The 21,384-nt window shown below is 42.4% G+C and overlaps 1 protein-coding gene across 2 annotated transcripts in view; it reads right to left on the reverse strand.

Annotated features, from left to right (window-relative positions):
• The window catches only part of STAT6 (signal transducer and activator of transcription 6), a 294,170-nt gene that overhangs the window by 112,963 nt on the left and 159,823 nt on the right, over positions 1 to 21,384 (reverse strand). For both annotated transcript variants that reach the window (XM_040425717.1, XM_040425718.1), the window contains exons 6-9: positions 10,196 to 10,360; positions 4,943 to 5,091; positions 761 to 892; positions 327 to 521 (exon numbers count right to left, since the gene is read on the reverse strand). In XM_040425717.1, the coding sequence (XP_040281651.1) occupies positions 327 to 521; positions 761 to 892; positions 4,943 to 5,091; positions 10,196 to 10,360 (641 nt within the window). The remainder of the gene's footprint in view (positions 1 to 326; positions 522 to 760; positions 893 to 4,942; positions 5,092 to 10,195; positions 10,361 to 21,384) is intronic.

The raw sequence follows: 21,384 nt of genomic DNA on the forward strand, positions 1-21,384 counted from the left end.
CTCAAGATTCAGGCCATAAAGAAGAGTTTTTAATGGAGGGAGAGACCCTAAATCAAGTCAAGCAACAAAGTAGAAACTTTCCATGGATTGTTTAGTACCATTTATATTGATATATTCACAAAAAATAAATTCTACCAATATAAGGAACTACAAGGCAGTAATTAAGTCCACAACACAAATCAAATGAATATCAGTTGCCTAATGTGTAATCCCCTTTGTGAAGACCTCTCCCAATTTACTATCCCATTACTCACAAATATCATGCCCAGTTTGCTTGCAAAACATTTATAGGGAGTATTTGAATGGCTATATCCATTCGTACTTACTTTAATGACTCACTAGCACTGGCAGAGGGTGAAAGTAGTTCTTGTGCCCCTTTCTCAGTGATAATGGTTGCTCTTATAACCGGCATTTTGTTGACACCAGTAATTATTTTGGAGCCCAACATGAAGTTGACACTGGATTGAAACTTTGTTTGTGTCTTGAGGACTTGAGGTGGCTGCTTGTCAACCAGAAATGAGCTATAGAAAAGATTGAAAAATGGTCAGAAGCAACTTCATATTATACAAAATTGTGAATAATAATAAACACATAGGGGGTCATAGGGGCTACGCCTCTTCATAACTTCAGCGGAACCACCGACAGCTTAGATGTTTATTAAGACCGGTGTCTAAAACACAGGTCTTAATAAATGTGCCCCATATTTTATTATCAAGACAATATGATACTTCGGGTTGGTGTATTGAGAAGTTATCCATACCTCTTAATAAGTGCACCAATTCCAGTGTTGATGTTATCAAAAAATTCCTGGGGCACCAATCTGGGATCTATCTCCTTGAGTTCTTGTATCATGACACAAAGCTCATGGTATTTGCCAAATATGAACTCTACCCTGGAAAAAGAAAAATAGGTAAAAAAAAATTTAATGTCATTCTTTCAACCGGCAACATATAATCAGACATAAAATATCAGGATTTATTGGGACCCATTCAAAAATGGACCAATCACAGTTGTCATGGCTCTGTTCTGAATGTAAACCATGATTCTAGCACCAAATAAGCCATATCTTTCAGTCTATGCAATGGTTCATTCATGGCTTTTACCCTCCCAGATGAAAAGAATATAGTTGAAACTATCTCAAGAAGCTATTATAAGGCCAGAGAGATCTTACTATTTATCAGTTATATCAAGACAGAAACATGGACAATGTTTTTGGGCCAAATTTTTGGGACAATCACTCAAATATCACATTTTCCCAGTTGGCATGGGGAGATGCATAGCTGACGGACTTATCCCTCTTCGGAAAATCAATAGAGGCTGAGAGAAAAACATGACATCAGGTGCTACATAAGTGCCCGTTTAGCCATGATCATGGCTTGTTATTGAGTAGAGTTGAGCAAATTTCTTGAAATTTATTTCAGGTCCATTTCTAAAAAAACGGTTGGAAGATTTGATCCAGGTAAATTCAACCCAAATTAAAGTGCTCCAGTTGGTCTAAAAACTTGTGTATGACACTCTAAGGTCTTATTAGTGATGGACGAACATCAGCTGGGACGATTCGCGATCGCGTGAACGCGATAAAATGTTTGAGAACCGGAAGTTCGCGGCGGGCCCCATTCACTTTAATGGCAGGCGAACCTGATACTTACAAATACTTACAAGAAGTGCGCAAATCATCCCACAACATGGACAGTGACATACCAGAGGGGGATCAATGGCAAAAATTCCCACAAAAAATATGTATTTTAATCAGGGGCCATTTTTATGCGTCTTAAAAGGAAACTGTCAAAAAATGTGGCCTGCTGGAGCCTATAGAAATTCTATTTTAGGCCACGGGAGTACAGGCCCCAAAAATTAGGCATTCACCTGACAGAAAACATCAAGTGATTATGTGGCTGGAGGTATATTAGATGGTCATTGGATATCAATTTTACTGCAGGCCAGTACAAATAGATGTCAAATACATATGTCAATATAAAATTGGATTAAAAACATGGCTAATGAAATCCCCTCTCTTGAAAAAAAAACAAATTATAATAGTTGAAATTCGATAACACATGGTCGTCGACAAGGTGTTGAATTCCTCCGAGGTCCCAAACATTAGGCATTCACCGGACAGAAAACAACAAGTAATTATGTGGCTGGAGGTATATTAGAAGGTCATTCAATATCAATTTTACTGCAGGCCAATGTAGTACAGGCCTTGTATTGATAATGTGGCTGGAGGTAAATTAGGCGGTCACTGTATAACAATTTTACTGTTGGCCAGTTAGATTACAGGCCCCAAAATTATGCATTCAACATACATAAATGATCAAGTAATTATGTGTCCGGAGGTTTATTAGACTGTCAATGGATGTCAATTTTACTGCAGGCCAGTGGACTACAGGCCCCAAAAATTATTCAATCACCGTACAGAAAAGCACAAATGATAATGTGGCTGGAAGGCGGTCACCGTATAACAATTTTACTGTTGGCCAGTTAGATTACAGGCCCCAAAAATTATGCATTCACCGTACATAAAAGATCAAGTGATTATGTGGCCAGAGGTGTATTAGACGGTCAATGGATATCAATTTTACTGCAGGCCAGTGGACTACAGGCCCCAAAAATTATTCATTCATCGTACAGAAAAGAACAATTGATAATGTGGCTGGAGGTACATTAGGCGGTCACCATATAACAATTTTACTGTTGGCCAGTACAAATAGATGTCAAATACATATGTTTAAAAGAAAAAAATATATAGAATTGGATTAAAAACATGGCAAAAAAAATCCCCCCTCTTGAAAAAACCCCAAATGATAATAGTTGAAATTTGATTACACGTGGTCGTCACAGGTGTTGAATTCCTCTGAGGTCCCAAACATTAGGCATTCACCAGACAGAAAAGGCCTTTTATGCTGCTGTATTTACCTAAGACATTGACCATTATTTGTTCTGGGTGGTGGCGGATATTTGTGGGCTGTCATGAGAAAATTCAATTAAACGTGGTCGTCACAAGTGTTGAATTCCTCAGAGATCCATGTCTTTGGGGGTGCACACAGCAGAGAGTGAGGAGGGTGCAGATACAGAGGATAAGGAGGGTGCAGAAGCGGAACGCTGAGTGAGCCACTCAACCAACTGTGGTGCGTTCTTTGACATAATCACACGCACCTTCTCCAACTTCCCACTTAGGCTCCTGCCTGGTGCACCTGCCTGACCCCTACCACCCCTGCGGAATGGCCTGCCTCTTCCTCTGCCTGTCATTTTCAAAATGACCCTGTGACAAAGTCCCTATAGAAGAGCAGTATTTGTGGAAGCAGGTATATGGAACCCCTTAATAATTTTTTTTGGGGGGGCAACTGGTATATCACACCAGTTGCAATTAGTTGTTCCAATGTCGTTTGTCCCTCTGTATAGCTGCACTATCTCAGCAGAACCGCACACAAATGCTGCACAATACAAATGCACTATATAGAAATAATATTCTAGGTACAGATGTAGCAGGGTTAGCACTCAAACTCTTAACTCAAATTTCTTAAATCATCATGTTATCTTGAAACAAAAGCCATTAAAAGGCAATTGAAGGTGTTTCCTTAGTTTAGATAACACATCTCAGAAATCTCAGAAAGCATGAGTGTTAACTCTACTACATCGGTATATCACACCCCTTCCTCAATCAGATTTTTTTGGGGGCAACTGGTATATCACACCAGTTGCAATTAGTTGTTCCAATGACGTTTGTCCCATTGTGTAGCTGCAGTATCGCAGCAGAACCGCACATAACTGCTGCACAATACAAATGCACTATAATATACTTTCTATGTTAGAAAGTATATGATAAGTATATCACACCCCTCAGTACGTGACACCTATCGATAGCACACCTATACCAGTCTTTAAAAGGACTTTTGCGGCCCTATTAGCTAGCGTTTGGTGTCCCTAACCAGTCTGTCCCTGCTCCACACAGCAACATAATATAGGCCATCTCTAGGTCTCATATGGCTTATATTTTTTCTCTCTTGACTTTCTCTCTCTCTTTCATTTTTTAGGAATGTCTTTCACTGTTTGTTATGCTTTTTCAAATTAGAATAAGAATAAGAAATGTGCCAAAAAGGTTTATACATACATGGTAGTGTCGAAAAAAAGCAATGTTTTATTTTGAACACAGTCTGTAGCAAAATATATGCTGCCGATTACGCTGGAATACATATATATTGTTTTACTGTATTAACTGTACAAAATTTGCAACTGGTTTTTGGAGAAAAAGCAAAAGTTATCACATCGCGAAGTCTCGCAAGACTTCGCGCAATAACTTTATAAGTTAATTTGTACTGTAAAAAAACATTTCCCGAACTCGGGTTCAGTTCCAAGTGGTACCTTGGAACCAAACCAGAGTTCAGGAAATGTTTTTTTACAGTACAAATTAATTTATGAATTTATGAGACTTCGCAAAGCAATAACTTCGGCTCATCGGAACCAATACATTCTAATACTGTACAGAGCTCCTGCTCTTTACAGTAATCAACGTCAGATGTTTAATCCGAAGTCGATTCGCTCATCCCTACTGTCAGCCAAGGCCCCAACCAGGTTCATGTGATCCTCCACCTTTATATTTCCCTCTCTAGTGTACTTAATTTGATATAGTAGGTGACAGTTAGGTAGGTGACATTTTGAGTGGTTTGTTCAAAACTTCGCCTTTGGAATTAATCCAATTTGTTTAGAATCAAATCTCTAATCTCTATTAGTTAGTCATCTCCTTGCCATCAAAATTCATGTTTCATCCCCAAATTTATATTCTCCCTTAAGATGGTTACAAATTTCAGAAAGCTCTTGTTCTGAAGGTCCCATCAAAATCAGCATATTCATTCAACATTAATATAATGTGTATGATCAGATTTCGTTCTTGGCTTTATCTGTTATTTGGCCATTTTTTGTCCATTCTCAGTTATAAATTTACCTGTCCTGCAATGGAAGCAAATTTTCATCATAGAGAGCTCCATTGCCGGCCTTTTGTTGTTGCTTCTTCCAGATATTAATTCTTTTAACTGCTTGCTCTTGAAGTGTTGACAATTGGGCTAATGATTCCTCCATCAGAAAAACAAATGTCTGCAATGAAAAAATGTTTGGATATCATTATTAATTGAACTTTGATTGAAGGGGTTGTCTCACTTCAGCAAATGCAATTTATCACGTACAAAAAGTTAATACAAGGCACTTACTAATGTATTGTGATTGTCCATATTGTGTCCTTTGCTGGGTTGATTCATATTTCCATCACATTATACACTGCTTGTGTACCGGGGTCACGGCCACTGCTGCAGCGCAGATAGGAGGTGACGAGGGCAGGAGATGCTGCGCATGCATGCCTATACACACCCCCACTCTCCTGGCCAGTAAAGAGGACGGCACATTTTCCTATACTGTGCAAGCACGGGCTTCTTGTAACTGCGATGCAGCGTTGACCGTTACAACTGGAAAGAAGCAGTTGTGGACACACAACTTTTATGCATGGCCTGCACATGTTAAGGTAGGTGGCACCTTTATCTCCGATGTAAGGGTACTTTCACACTAGCGTTATCCGGTCTCAATACCGGAAAAGAACGCATCGTTTTTGTCCTAATGCATTCTCAATGGAAAGCAATCCATTCAGTATGCATCAGGATGTCTTCCGTTCCGTCCCTTTTACGGTATTTGACCGTTGGGATATAGGAGGAGCTAGTTTCACTTTTGATCTTTGTAAAAAATTTAATACCTGATCCGTTATTCTGGATGATACCGGATGAGACGGTAATCCATGCAAGCTATTACTGTAACCTCACAGATGTGCTGCACTTAGTGAGCTGTCAGCATGGTAAATTAAAGTATGAATTGCTCAATAATGGCAATCATCATTTTTATTTATTACAAGGAATTGAACTACTATTAAGACTAATACTTGGTGTAGAGAAACGTTGAGACAACCCGATGGTTTCACATTATTTCAAGCTCTTATATTACATTATTAACTGTGACTTTCTTTCATCTTTATTTCTATTGCCGTAATTGTGTTATTTGGATTGTTTGCCTCTGATAATGGGCTACTGTAAAATGCTATCCGTTTGTGATATTCTAGATCAGGTATCAGCAACCTCCAGCACTCCAGGTGTTGTGAAACTACATCTCCCATCATGCACACTTGCTTGGCTGTTCTCTAAGCTCCCACAGAAGTGAAGGAGCATGCTGGGAGTTGTGGTTTCACAACAGCTGGAGTGTCAAATGTTGCTGATCCCTGTTCTAGATATAGATGAACGAATCGATTCTAAGGTCATTGAATTCAACATGAATTTTCCATAAATCCGAATACAAACTTTTGGTTAATTTCTCAAAATGAAGATAGATGAAAATGGAGGATTACATGACCCAAGGTGGTCAGTGTGTATTTGTGGCATTTGCCAACAAAAAGCAAAAGTGTCTCAGACCATTTTTAAAAATCATTAACAAAATCCTACAGTTCAGTTTGTTTTTAAAGAGGCTGTTTTTTTTCCACCAGCAGCCATGCATTTCTCTCTATTCATATATACAGTGGGATGCGAAAGTTTGGGCAACCTTGTTAATCGTCATGATTTTCCTGTATAAATCGTTGGTTGTTACCATAAAAAATGTCAGTTAAATATATCATATAGGAGACACACACAGTGATATTTGAGAAGTGAAATGAAGTTTATTGGATTTACAGAAAGTGTGCTATCATTGTTTAAACAAAATTAGGCAGGTGCATAAATTTGGGCACCACAAAAAAGAAATGAAATCAATATTTAGTAGATCCTCCTTTTGCAGAAATTACAGCCTCTAAACGCTTCCTGTAGATTCCAATGACAGTCTGGATTCTGGTTGAAGGTATTTTGGACCATTCCTCTTTACAAAACATCTTTAGTTCATTCAGGTTTGATGGCTTCCGAGCATGGACAGCTCTCTTTAAGTCACACCACAGATTTTCAATTATATTCAGGTCTGGGGACTGAGATGGCCATTCCAGAACGTTGTACTTGTTCCTCTGCAAAATGCCTTAGTGGATTTTGAGCAGTGTTTAGGGTCGTTGTCTTGTTGAAAGATCCAGCTTCAGCTTTGTCACTGATTCCTGGACATTGGTCTCCAGAATCTGCTGATACTGAGTGGAATCCATGTGTCCCTCAACTTTGACAAGATTCCCAGTCCCTGCACTGGCCACACAGCCCCACAGCATGATGGAACCACCACCATATTTTACTGTAGGTAGCAGGTGTTTGTCTTGGAATGCTGTGTTCTTTTTCCTCCATGCATAATGCCCCTTGTTATGGCCAAATAACTCAATTTTAGTTTCATCAGTCCACAGCACCTTATTCCAAAATGAAGCTGGCTTGTCCAAATGTGCTTTAGCCCACCTCAAGCGGCACTTTATGTGCTGTGGGCGGAGAAAATGCTTCCTCTGCATCATTCTCGCATACAGCATCTCCTTGTGTAAAGTGCGCCGAATGGTTGAACGATGCACAGTGACTCCATCTGCAGCAAGATGATGTCGTAGGTCTTTGGTGCTGGTCTGTGGGTTGACTGTTCTCACCATTCGTCGCTTCTGTCTATCCGAGATTTTTCTTGGTCTGACACTTCGAGCCTTACATTGAACTGAGCCTGTGGTCTTCCATTTCCTCAATATGTTCCTAACTGTGGAAACAGACAGCTGAAATCTCTGAGACAGCTTTCTGTATCCTTCCCCTAAACCATGATGGTGAACAATCTTTGTGTTCAGGTCATTTGAGAGTTGTTTTGAGACCCCCATGTTGCTACTCTTCAGAGAAAATTAAAAGAGGAGGGAAACTTACAATTGACCCCCTTAAATACTCTTTCTCATAATTGGATTCACCTGTGTATGTAGGTCAGGGGTCACTGAGCTTACCAAGCCAATTTGAGTTCCAATAATTAGTTCTAAAGGTTTTGGAATCAATAAAATGACAACAGTGCCCAAATTTATGCACCTGCCTAATTTTGTTTAAACAATTATAGCACACTTTCTGTAAATCCAATAAACTTCATTTCACTTCTCAAATATCACTGTGTGTGTCTCCTATATGATATATTTAACTGACATTTTTTATCGTAATAACCAACGATTTATACAGGAAAATCATGATGATTAACAAGGTTGCCCAAACTTTCGCATCCCACTGTAGTTATTCATATTTAGATTACTAACACTGACTTGGTGTTAAACAGCTTGAAAAGAGTCGCATACAGTCCTAGGAGACCCCATACTGTCAAGCGCAACTTGTCAGGGAAATTGAAGTGCTTTTGTGCCATTTTTTAGTTAAAACTGGCATTTTTACACCAACCTCACCAGGTGCCAAGGGTGATGTGTGGGTGAGGCCTCATCATAGATTAAATGCCTGCCCCAGTGGTGCAGGCCGTATCAAGACCAGCGTCGCATATGCCGGTCTTGACAAATCATAGGACTCATGCACATGACCGTATGTGGAACCATTAGTTTCAATAGGTCCGCCAAAAAAACGGAAGTTACTCCGTGTGCATTCCATTTTCTTATGTCTGTTTTTCCGTTCCGCAAAAAAAATAAAAACATGTCCTATTATTGTCCGCATTACGGACAAGGATAGTACTGTTCTATTAGGGGCCAGGTGTTCCGTTCTGCAAAATACGGAGTGCACAAGGACATCATCTGCGTTTTTTGCAGATCCGTTTTTTGCGGATTGCAAAATACACACGGTCGTGTGCATGAGCCCTTAGTCTGAAACTTGTAGGCTAGCTTCATTGGTGTGCGACATGTCCTAAATTAGGCCTGGATTCCTGTTCAGAGCAGGAGCGCACGGCGTCATTGGTTGCTATGACGCTGTGCGCTTCATGCTGCTGCTGCACTACAGTAATACACTCGTATAGTGTATTACTGTAGTGCAGCGGCGACATGAAGCGCACGGCGTCATAGCAACCAATGACGCCGTGCGCTCCTGCTCTGAACAGGAATCCAGCCCGGGATTAGTGATGAGCGGCAGGTGCCATATTCGATTTCGACGAAATTTGCGAATATTCGATAGAATATTCGTTTTATATTCGTCGAAATCGAATATTCGTCATTATTCTTGTTATCGCGATTAATATGCGATTTAAATAATCGCGTATTGCGATTTTAACTTAAAGGCTACTCTCCTATTGAAATAGCAATGTGATTAATTCAAGTTATAATAATCGAATTTTGATTTTAACTTAGCACTGCTATATTCCATATTCGTTAATTCTAGCCTAATATGGAATATAGCAGTGCTAAGTTAAAATCGAAATTCGATTATTATAACTTGAATTAATCGAATTGCGATTTCAACTTGGACCTGGTTTACTATGGTTGGCTTGGTAGAATTAGCGAATATGACGAATGTATTCGTCATATTCCACAAAACGAAGATAACGAAGTATTCTGCATCTTCGTTTTAGCTACCTATTCATCAACTTCGCTAATTCTAGCAATCAAATAGGAAAGTTTACTATAGAGACAGCTAAGTTTAATTCGCTATGCGATTATATGACTGCTTTTTAAAAAAAAAAAAAATAGAATAATTATAATACCTGATAATTATTATAATTATTCTATTTATAAAAAAAAGCAAAGTAATATAATCTCATAGCGAATTAAACTTAGCTGTCTCTATAGTAAACTTTCCTATATGATTGCTAGAATTAGCGAAGTTGATGAATAGGTAGCTAAAATTTGCGTATTATAACTTGAAATAATCGAATTGCGATTTTTCACGTAATTCTCAAATCCGACAGTACATTCTAGTATATGGAGATGTTCCCATGGTGATGGGAACGCTCCATGAGCACGGAAGTCGGCAGAAGCGGCAACGGGCACTGACTGGAGCAGCCAGGAAGCCAGGAATCCAAAGGACAGGTAAGAACAACTTTAGGGAAGTGGGAAAGAAAAAAATATAACAATAAAAAAAAAAAAATAATGAATATTCGAAATATCGAATTTATATCACTATATTCGAAATATTCGCGAATTTGCGAAGTGCCGATATTCGCGAAAAAAATTTGATATTCGAATATTCGCGCTCAACACTACCCGGGATACCACGGACCGCTCTCGGCCGCGGAACACGGCCGTGTGCATTCGGCCTTAAGCCTGAAATTTTATGGACCTCAACTGAGCACTGGACATTCTGCTTTTGTAGAGTTAACTCTTGTATGTTACCTTTTGAAGACCTGGCAAATCTTGAAACTGTAAACTCTCCACTGCAAGCTTTAACGTTTGTCGCGCCACCGATGTCTGTTTCAATTTATGCTGCATTTTCTTTCTCCTGAAATGAAACATTGTTTCTTCCTGTCCTGAGTGAAAGGCCATATCCAGACGGGGATACTAGAGGGAAGAAAAAGACCTTTAACCGTGAACTGCTTAACACGTCTATATATAAAGTGATTAAAGGGATTTCCCATCCCTGTATGTTCTGTAAAATAGAACCAACCGATACCTCAGATATCATTAAACATAAATCAAGGGGGCCGAGAATAACATAAACCAACTCCTACAACAGAACTATCAAATAGCCACAAATAAATATACAGACAATATCATATAAAATATAACAAAAATGTTTATTAGTTATAGAAATACATACACATAAGTGAAAACATGGGGGAGGAAAAGCCCTAATGACCCCTCCACCAAAAAGCCCCTGGTATTAGAGACCACCATAGAGCAACTACAGGTGCACAGACCCATCGGAAATACTATTAATGGTGCCCAAAAAAAATGGATGGCAGCGTCTCCACAGACCTCTTCAGGAAATCCACAGCAACAAATGCCCTGCTACATGCTAACTCCTCTCACTATCCACAGACTATCAAGGCCATACCTACGGGCCAATTTTTAAGACTTCGTCGGATCTGCTCTAGTGACGAACGCTTTGAGACCCAATCTGATGACCTCTCCAACAGATTTTACAACAGGGGCTACAATCAACGTGATATTAGAAAGGGCTATTTAAGAGCAAAATCCTCCTGTAAAGATTCCCTTTTGGTGAGTAAAAAAAAGACTAGCGATATGAAACCACGATTTATCACGCCTTTCAATGCACATTGGGGGAAGATTCGGGACATTATGACTAAATTCTGGCCCATTTTACTTTTAGACAGGGATCTCAGGGGGTCGCTTTCAGATTACCCCCTTATTACGTGGAAGAGGGCCAAGAATTTGGGTGTCATTGGCTTAAAGAAGTCATTATGTCCCTCCTGTAACGCGTAGTTTCTTCGGTAGCAGGGGCCCCAGACCGGGGTCATTCTCCTGTGGTAATTGTCAGGCGTGTAGGTATATGATGAGGATATCCACTTTTAAAGATTCCAATGGGACAAAAGAATATCAGATTGTGCACCATATTAACTGCAGATTACCTGATATTATGCCCTTGCAATCTTTTATACGTGGGCATGACTACTAGAGAGCATCGAGTAAAAATTCTGGAACATGACAGCAAAATTCGACTGGCAGGTACGATGAAAATGGAGGACTTGGTTAAGTTGCAACCTATAGCCCTACACTTCAAAGAAAAGCATAATTGTGACCCGAGGGGTCTGAAAGTTAGAGGCATTGACAGATTGGTTCTGGGTTGCCGAGGTGGTGACATCAAAAAACTACTACTACAAAAGAGAAACAAAATGGATAGTGATGCTCAATACTGAGATCCCCCAGGGATTAAATGAAGCAGTTCGTTTCAGGCCTTTTCTATAATTGCACTCTTTTATTATTATTTGTAATTGTCTTTACTTGGGGTAGAAGACTGTGTGTTGTTATGTATAATTTGCATTCTAACCCTCTGTCTTTTTTGTTCATAGCACCTGTAATGTTATGATACCTCCCAGTGATATGCGGTACACCCTTTGGATATGAGGCCCGAAGGAGAAGGATGTTTCTTATATAATGCACTTGTCACTTTATTATCATGAATTGAATTGGCTTTTTATTTTTTATTTTATTTTGGTTATTTTTGGTTGTTAATGTATCACAACATTTTTGCACTGTATACACGATTTGTGATTGTATGAATTATCATTATGTATTCTATTACACTGTGGGTTAATCATGTTATTTTTATACCAGGCACTAGGCACTTTGATTCATCTATACATTCATGTAGATGATGCTTACGTTTGCAATACTACACTATTATCTAGTATGGCATTTATATACCTCTTGAGATACATTTAGTTGATATGGTACTCATATACTTCTTTCCCACTGTGTAGCCTTTGTTTGGTCCTGGGATGGATCATGTAGTGCTCCGTGGTGCTCCGTGGTAGCTTGTTCCCATGGTGACCGATGTGTGGATGGACGTCATGTGGCATCGGTCACATGGTGACAGGTTGCACGCTATGATGATGCAGCCCTCCTAATCATGCCGGACATGCGACCATGATTGACTTCAGGTGCATTTTTAATATACAGGGTGGGACATTTATATGGATACACCTTAATAAAATGGGAATGGTTGGTGATATTAACTTCCTGTTTGTGGCACATTAGTATATGTGAGGGGGGAAACTTTTCAAGATGGGTGGTGACCATGGTGGCCATTTTGAAGTCGGCCATTTTGAATCCAACTTTAGTTTTTTCAATAGGAAGAGGGTCATGTGACACTTCAAACTTATTGGGAATTTCACACGAAAAACAATGGTGTGCTTGGTTTTAACGTAACTTTATTCTTTCACGAGTTATTTACAAGTTTCTCTTTGTTTACAGCCATTGACATGTCGCCGAGGTTAACACGTGAGGAGCGGATAGAAATTGTGTTGATGTCTGGTGAACGCAGTAACCGGGTCATTGCAGCAGATTTCAATGCAAGACACCCTACGAGACCACCCATCTCCCATGCTACAGTTAGCAAACTGCTTGCTAAGTTTCGTGAAACTGGTTCAGTGTTGGATTTGCCAAAATGTGTCACTGGAGAGTGGCATTAGTCGAACATCCCTTCGGCAGATATTAGCTACTCACAAATGGCACCCTTACAAACTCCATCTACTGCAGCATCTCAACGAGGATGACCCAGATCGGTGCACTGAATTTGCAGAATGGGCAAAACAAAAATTGGAACAGGACCCTCAGTTTGCGCAGAAGATTTTGGTCAGTGATGAGGCAAACTTTTATGTGAATGGTGAAGTTAACAAACAAAACCACCGCTATTGGTCTGACACTAACCCACATTGGATAGATCCCTCCAAGACTGTTGGAACAAAAAAAATGATGGTATGGTGTGGTATATGGGGTACAAAGATAGTGGGGCCATTATTCATCAATGGAAACCTCAAGGCCACTGGATATGCAAAATTGCTACATGATGATGTGTTTCCCTCTTTATGCACTGAAGCTGGCACGTTCCCTGAGTTTTTCCAGCAAGATGGTGCACCACCACATTATGGGTGTCAGGTCCGAGTATTCCTAGATGAACAGTTTCCTGGAAAGTGGATTGGTCGTCGTGGGCCAGTTGAATGGCCCCCAAGGTCTCCCGATCTGACCCCCTTAGACTTTTATCTTTGGGGTCATCTGAAGGCAATTGTCTATGCTGTGAAGATACGAGATGTGCAGCACCTGAAACTACGGATACTGGAAGCCTGTGCTAGCATTTCTCCTGCGGTGTTGCTATCAGTGTGTGAAGAGTGGGAGAAGAGGGTTGCATTGACAATCATACACAATGGGCAGCACATTGAACACATTTTATAAGTGGTCAGAAACTTGTAAATAACTCATGAAAAAATAAAGTTACGTTAAAACCAAGCAGACCATTGTTTTTCGCGTGAAATTCCCAATAAGTTTGATGTGTCACATGACCCTCTTCCTATTGAAAAAACAAAAGTTGGATTCAAAATGGCCGACTTCAAAATGGCCGCCATGGTTACCACCCATCTTGAAAAGTTTCCCCCCTCATATATACTAATGTGCCACAAACAGGAAGTTAATATCACCAACCATTCCCATTTTATTAAGGTGTATTCATATAAATGGCCCACCCTGTATATACCCCCATCTTAAATCATTTTCTTAAGCCTCCTGACGAAGCCAGTGGGTTGGCCAAACACGCGTTGAGGCATCAGTGTACCAGGAGCCTCGGGTCACCTGTCCGCTATGGGTAATTTATTCATGTCGTTATAGCTGCCATTTTTTATTATATTCGTTATGCAGTTTGTGTATTTATGCCCTGCTGTGTAGATTTGTCAATATGTATCCTTGATATGGGGCACAGGTTTTCTTCCCCCAATGGTTTCTACACAATGCAGGACTGGAGGGAATTGTTGCTTTTAATATAAAACATTCCTCCATTTGTGTTTATACTCTGTATTTAACCAGGCTGCATATATGTGTTAATTTTTTTGGCACCAATAATTGTATTTCCCATGGGCCTGTGACCTGTAGTTGCTCTCGGGTGGTCTCTATTACCAGGGGCTTTTTGGTGGAGGGGTCCTTAGGGCTTTCCCTCCCCCCATGTTTTCACTTATGTGTATGTATTTCTATAACTAATAAACATTTTTGTTATATTTTATATGATATTGTCTGTATATTTATTTGGGGCTATTAGATAGTTCTGTTGTAAGAGTTGTCTTGTAAAAAAGGCAGAATATTTCATAAAGGTTACCCACATTTCCGCTACTGACAGTTAGTGTGGTCATGTGTTATCCAGACATGTGACTGCATCAGCTGATCACTAGCTCCACCTCACTGACATCACTGCTGCTAGTGATTGGCTGCAGCGGTCACATATAGAGATTTCATGTTTTTGCGTAAGCCGAGCAAAGATCGTCAAGTGTTATATATAATTTTGTGGAAAAAGATTCTGTATAATTTGAAATTCATTCATGAAATGCTTGCTCATTCTGGGCTTAGGAGTCCAGTGGGTGGTCAAACACAGCCTTCCTTGCATAAGTGTGCAAAAAGCGATAGCTGTCAATAACGCATCTTTATGTCACTATAAATACATAGAAACGTGATATTCCACTATTCACTATATTATTTGCAATATTACAGGAGTGAGCTAAACAACATTTATAAGTATAAATGTGGGGCATTATTCCAGTGGCCATGTCATTGCTCCTGAGCCTCCGGTGGTGCCTCCCTGGACGTTATTTTAGTGGCTACCTGCAGTCACCACTAGGGGAGCTAACACAGCTTCCATTAATTTCACTACTGGCTGCATAAATCTATCTATATATATATCTATATATACACTGCTAAAAAAAAATAAAGGAAACACAAAAATAACACATCCTAGATCTGAATTAATTAAATATTCTTCTGAAATACTTTGTTCTTTACATAGTTGAATGTGCTGACAACAAATTCACACAAAAAAAAATAAGGGAAATCAAATTTTTTAGCCCATGGAGGTCTGGATTTGGAGTCACCCTCAAAATTAAAGTGGAAAAACACACTACAGGCTGATCTAACTTTGATGTAATGTCCTTAAAACAAGTCAAAATGAGGTTCAGTAGTGTGTGCGGCCTCCACGTGCCTGTATGACCTCCCTACAACGCCTGTGCATGCTCCTGATGAGGTGGCGGACGGTCTCCTGAGGGATCTCCTCCCAGACCTGGACTAAAGCATCTGCCAACTCCTGGACAGTCTGTGGTGCAACGTCACGTTGGTGGATAGAGCGAGACCTGATGTCCCAGATGTGCTCAATTGGATTCAGGTCTGGGGAACGGGCGGGCCAGTCCATAGCATCAATGCCTTCGTCTTGCAGGAACTGCTGACACACTCCAGCCACATGAGGTCTAGCATTGTCTTGCATTAGGAGGAACCCAGGGCCAACCGCACCAGCATATGGTCTCACAACGGGTCTGAGGATCTCATCTCGGTACCTAATGGCAGTCAGGCTACCTCTGGCGAGCACATGGAGGGCTGTGCGGCCCTCCAAAGAAATGCCACCCCACACCATTACTGACCCAATGCCAAACCGGTCATGCTGGAGGATGTTGCAGGCAGCAGAACGTTCTCCACGGCGTCTCCAGACTCTGTCACATCTGTCACATGTGCTCAGTGTGAACCTGCTTTCATCTGTGAAGAGCACAGGGCGCCAGTGGTGAATTTGCCAATCTTGGTGTTTTCTGGCAAATGCCAAACGTCCTGCACGGTGTTGGGCTGTAAGCACAACCCCCACCTGTGGACGTCGGGCCCTCATATCACCCTCATGGAGTCTGTTTCTGACCGTTTGAGCAGACACATGCACATTTGTGACCTGCTGGAAGTCATTTTGCAGGGCTCTGGCAGTGCTCCTCCTGTTCCTCCTTGCACAAAGGCGGAGGTAGCGGTCCTGCTGCTGGGTTGTTGCCCTCCTACGGCCTCCTCCATGTCTCCTGATGTACTGGCCTGTCTCCTGGTAGCGCCTCCATGCTCTGGACACTACGCTGACAGACACAGCAAACTTTCTTGCCACAGCTCGCATTGATGTGCCATCCTGGATAAGCTGCACTACCTGAGCCACTTGTGTGGGTTGTAGACTCCGTCTCATGCTACCACTAGAGTGAAAGCACCGCCAGCATTCAAAAATGACCAAAACATCAGCCAGGAAGCATAGGAAATGAGAAGTGGTCAGGTCACCACCTGCAGAACCACTCCTTTATTGGGGGTGTCTTGCTAATTGCCTATAATTTCCACCTGTTGTCTATCCCATTTGCACAACAGCATGTGAAATTGATTGTCACTCAGTGTTGCTTCCTAAGTGGACAGTTTGATTTCACAGAAGTGTGATTGACTTGGAGTTACATTGTGTTGTTTAAGTGTTCCCTTTATTTTTTTGAGCAGTGTATTATGGAATTAATTAGCACAGAATTTCATATTAAAAATGAATAGCAAACATTGAAGGGATTTCAACTTATCTTCTATGTACAGATAGGAAATATGTGTGATCAGCATGGGTCCAACCATTAATCCCGAGAATGAGGGTCCTGCGTCCCCCTAGGGTGGTGGTTGAGCTTGCATGCTACCACTCCATTCATCTCTATGGAACTGCCAGAGAAAGCAGTTTTTCGAGGAGATTACAGTAAATTTGTTGTAGATATAGCTCTTGGCAGCAGATCTGTGTAGTGTGATGAAAGGCAAGGAAACCTCAAGTTTTGGTTGGTAACTGTGACAAAAAACCTCACTGATGAACAAAGGGAGCATGTTTCAGGGCTGTGGTGTGCAGGCATTGTAAAAGGCTGCGGTTTTCTGAACTGTGGCTTACTAACGGTATACTTTATATCAGTGCTGGAGCGGGCATTACCTTAAATGGGTAATGCAATATCTCTTGGCCACACAGAGTACTCGAATTGTATGCAGAATAAAACTAGGCAATCTGGATCTTTCCCCTGATTGAAGACCAGCCTAGGTTTTTCTGTAGTTTTATCAGTTGCACTTGCCAATATGGTTTAAAGGGGTTGTTCGGCTGATATTTTTTTAAACAGGCTCAGAAGGCTGTTGAAAAACAGGGTCCTTAGTCGGTCTCCATTTGCAGGTCCTTCTTCACACAAGAAATTTGACAGTTCAGCAAATCACTGTCTGCAGTGGTGACCCACCCCAACCAGTTGTATTGCAAGGGTATTTTTAAGTATTGATTGGTTCTGTCCCCTTTAATTCTGTTTAATACTCTTTGTAATAATTTATGTTTCCTTGTAATGAAGTGGGTTAGAGAAGTACCCCTCCCCCAATGTGCTGATAAGACCACATTTCTGAGTGATCTCAGAGACATGCACGTTACATACTGGAGGAGGTGCTGTGGATGGCACTGTTATGGGGTGGGGGGGGTCTGTGGATGGCACTGTTATGGGGTGGGGGGGGGTCTGTGGATGGCACTGTTATGGGGTGGGGGGGTCTGTGGATGGCACTGTTATGGGGGTGGGGGGGTCTGTGGATGGCACTGTTATAAGGGTGGGGGGGGTCTGTGGATGGCACTGTTAAGGGGGGTCTGTGGATGGAACTGTTATGGGGTGGGGGGGTCTGTGGATGGCACTGTTATAGGATGGGGGATCTGTGGATGCCATCCACAGATCCCCCATAACAGTGCCATCCACAGATCCTCCACCCCATAACAGTGCCATCCCCAGATCCCCCATTATTAGTGCCATCCCCATCTGGGGGGTTTCTTTGCTGGGCTGGACTTTTATAGCCCCCCCCCCCAAATTTTACTTGCATCCCTGTTCTCTAAAGGGGCGGTTTTAGGGGGCGGTCCTAGGGGTGGGTAGGGGTGTGGCCAGGGGAGGGGTGGTGAGTTCCACCACCTTTTCTCTGAGAAAAAAAGCCCTGCAAATAGTCATTAGACAGCTCTGTCATTCCAGCTTTTTGGTATTGGGCTGCAAGTCTTATGTTGAAAAGCCTTTAGATGCTTATATCTTAGTATCTTATTCAGTACTACAAGTAAAATATATACGCATTTAAATTCTGCAGTTATTTCTGTTGAAAGCGTATAGCGGCGTATTTCAGTAATAAAGAAAAATATATACACACTGCACTGTTGCAGTTATTTCTGGTGAAAGCGTATAGGGGTGTATTTCAGTAAAAAAAGACAAATATATACACACTGCACTGTTGCAGTTATTTCTGGTGAAAGCGTATAGGGGTGTATTTCAGTAAAAAAAGACAAATATATACGCACTGCACTGTTGCAGTTATTTCTGGTGAAAGCATATAAGGGCGTATTTCTGAACTACAAGAAAAATATATACGCACTTCACTGTTTGATTGTTTTCTGGTCAAAACGTATAATGGCCTATTTCAGTCCGACAAGAAGTATATATTCTCAGTTCACTGCTGCAGTTATTTCTGGTGAAAGTGTATAGTGACGTATTTCAGTACTTCAAGAAATATATATACGCACTTCAATCTTTAATTTTTTTCTAGTCAAAGCGGATAGGGTCGTATTTTAGTACAACAAGAAATATATATTCTCAGTGCATTTCTGCAGTTAAATGGTTTCTGTCATCAGAAAGGTCGTTATGTAGCTGGCTGACATTAGCGATGTGCTAATGTTAGCAGAACATAACTGTATGACTTATATCTCCCTGCCTGCCGCCGTTTGCGCTAAATAAAGACTTTTATAATATGCAAATGAGCCTGTAGGTGCTATTGGGGCATTGCTGCAGCACCTAGAGGCTCCGTCCTCTCACTCTTTGGCACGCCCTTGTAAAGGTGATTGACATCCTCGGTCTCCTCCGTGCCCCGCAAATCCCGCGCCAGCGCCATCCATTTTAGTATTAGGCGCAGGCGCAGTGAGTGAAGTACTACATGCAGAGAGCTCAGCTTCACTTTTCAGCGAGGATGAGCTACTAGAGGACAGTCAGCAGCTACTGCCCAGCCAAGATGTGGAGGAGACTTCCGCCACATACTCCGCTAGGCGGGCAAGTAGTGATGAGGAGAGTGGCACGGGAACTTGTGTTGCGAGGGGAGGAGGATATCAGTGATGTGCAAACACTACTCGATGATGATTAAGCCGATCGCACTTGGGAGCTGGGTGAAGAAGGGTCTTCGTCATCATCAGGAGAAGTGGGTGGCAGCTTGCCCATCAGGCAGCGGCTGAGCCAGCAAGTCGCTAGCGTGTCCGGGAGTCAGCAGGGTGGCAGCAGTGGGAGATCGGGAGCCAAACGGCACCGGGTAGACCACCCGCTTTGCAGCAGCCTACCTGCCCAGAAAGGAATGGTGCACAGGTTCACGGAAGCAGCGGTGGTAGCAGTCAGCCAGTGAGTAGTGTTTGGGGGAAAAATCAGGTACTTGGCGGTGTGGCAGCTTTTTGTGAAGCCGCCGGAGGATGTCAACATGGCCATATGTAGAATATGTGGGCAGAAGGTGAAGCGTGGGCAGGGTGCCAATGTTGGCACCATGGCCCTGCGTCAACATACGTAGTGTCACCATAAAGTGGCCTGGGAGAACCGTGGCCCCGATGTGCTAGTCCAGCCTGCTGCAGCTACTGCTATATCACCCAGTGGCACGCACCCAGTTTCATCCAGTCAAGGCTCCACCACCTCAGCTGAAGGGAGCTGTCTGTCAATCACATCTTCTGCTGGTCCAGATGCTCCTGCTCCTCATCAGTCATTCCGTCAGCAATCGATCACCAAAGCGATTGCCAAGAGGCAACAGTATATGGGCACGCATCCAACGGCGCAGAAGCTGAATGTGCTCCTGTCCAAGTTGCTGGTACTGCAGTCCCTCCCTTTCCAAGTGGTGGACTCTGCACCTTTCAGAGGACTGATGGTTTGTGCCGAGCCAAGGTGGAGAGTCCCAAGCCATCATTTCTTTGCGGAAAAGGCAGTATCGGCCCTGCACACACATGTAGAACAGAAGGTGGGCCAGTCCTTGAGCCTGTCGGTGTCTGCCAAAGTGCACGGCAGCGCCGACATGTGGAGCTATAACTATGGTCAGGGACAATACATGTCCTTTACGGCCCACTGGGTGAATGTGGTTCCTGCACAGCCACACCAGCAACTTGGACAGGTCACGCCACTTCTGCCTACACGTTGTCATGCCATTGGTCCGGCGACAATGTCCGCCTCTGCCTCCTCATCCTCCACCATGTCCTCAGCCTCCACTGCAGGAACAAGTCACCACATGTTCAGGGCTCGGCGGTGTCACGCTGTTCTGCTCCTGGTTTGCCTTGGCGAACAAAGTCACACAGGGGAGGAACTGCTCCGTGTGATGCATCAAAAAATAGAATCTTGGCTTTCTCCGTGACATCTCAAAATTTAAACCATGCTGACTGACAACGGGAAGAACATGGTGTCCGCGCTGCATCAAGGAATGCTGAGCCATGCGCCCTGCATGGCACACGTATTTAATCTGGTTGTCAAGCGGTTCCTGAAGTCCTCCACCCATCTGCAAGACATCCCAAAAATGGCCACTCGTATAACGCAAAGCACACCTTCCTTGAGCTGCATCAGCAGAATGGCATCCCCCAACATAGGCTGATATGCGACGTTTCCAACCGTTAGAATTCCACCCTCCATATGTTGGACCGACTATACGAACAGAGAAAGGCCATGAATGATTTTTTGATGATGCAAGCAGATAGGAGTACTCCACTGTGTAACTTCGATGTCAGACAGTGGAAGCTCATGCGTGATACATGCCGTTTGTTCAGGCCCTTTGAGGACGCCACGTTATTTGTCAGTCGCCAGGACTATGGGATGAATGACGTCATTCCACTGCTTCATATCCTGGAACAGATGCTGGTAACAATGGCTCGTCAGGGGACAGGAGACGTGGCGCCTCAATCTCATAAGCCCTGTGGGAGCTGAACTGGAAGAGGAGGGGGAGGAGGACATTGGAGCACAGGCAATATGTAGCCAAATGGGTAATTTTTCTACTCAGCTGACAGGACAGGAGGAGCAGGAGCAGCCACAGGGCGATGAGGAAGATGAGGAAGATGAGAC

This window comes from Bufo bufo, chromosome 3 (genome assembly GCF_905171765.1).
Source record: "Bufo bufo chromosome 3, aBufBuf1.1, whole genome shotgun sequence".
In the NCBI taxonomy this organism is placed as follows: Eukaryota; Metazoa; Chordata; class Amphibia; order Anura; family Bufonidae; genus Bufo; species Bufo bufo.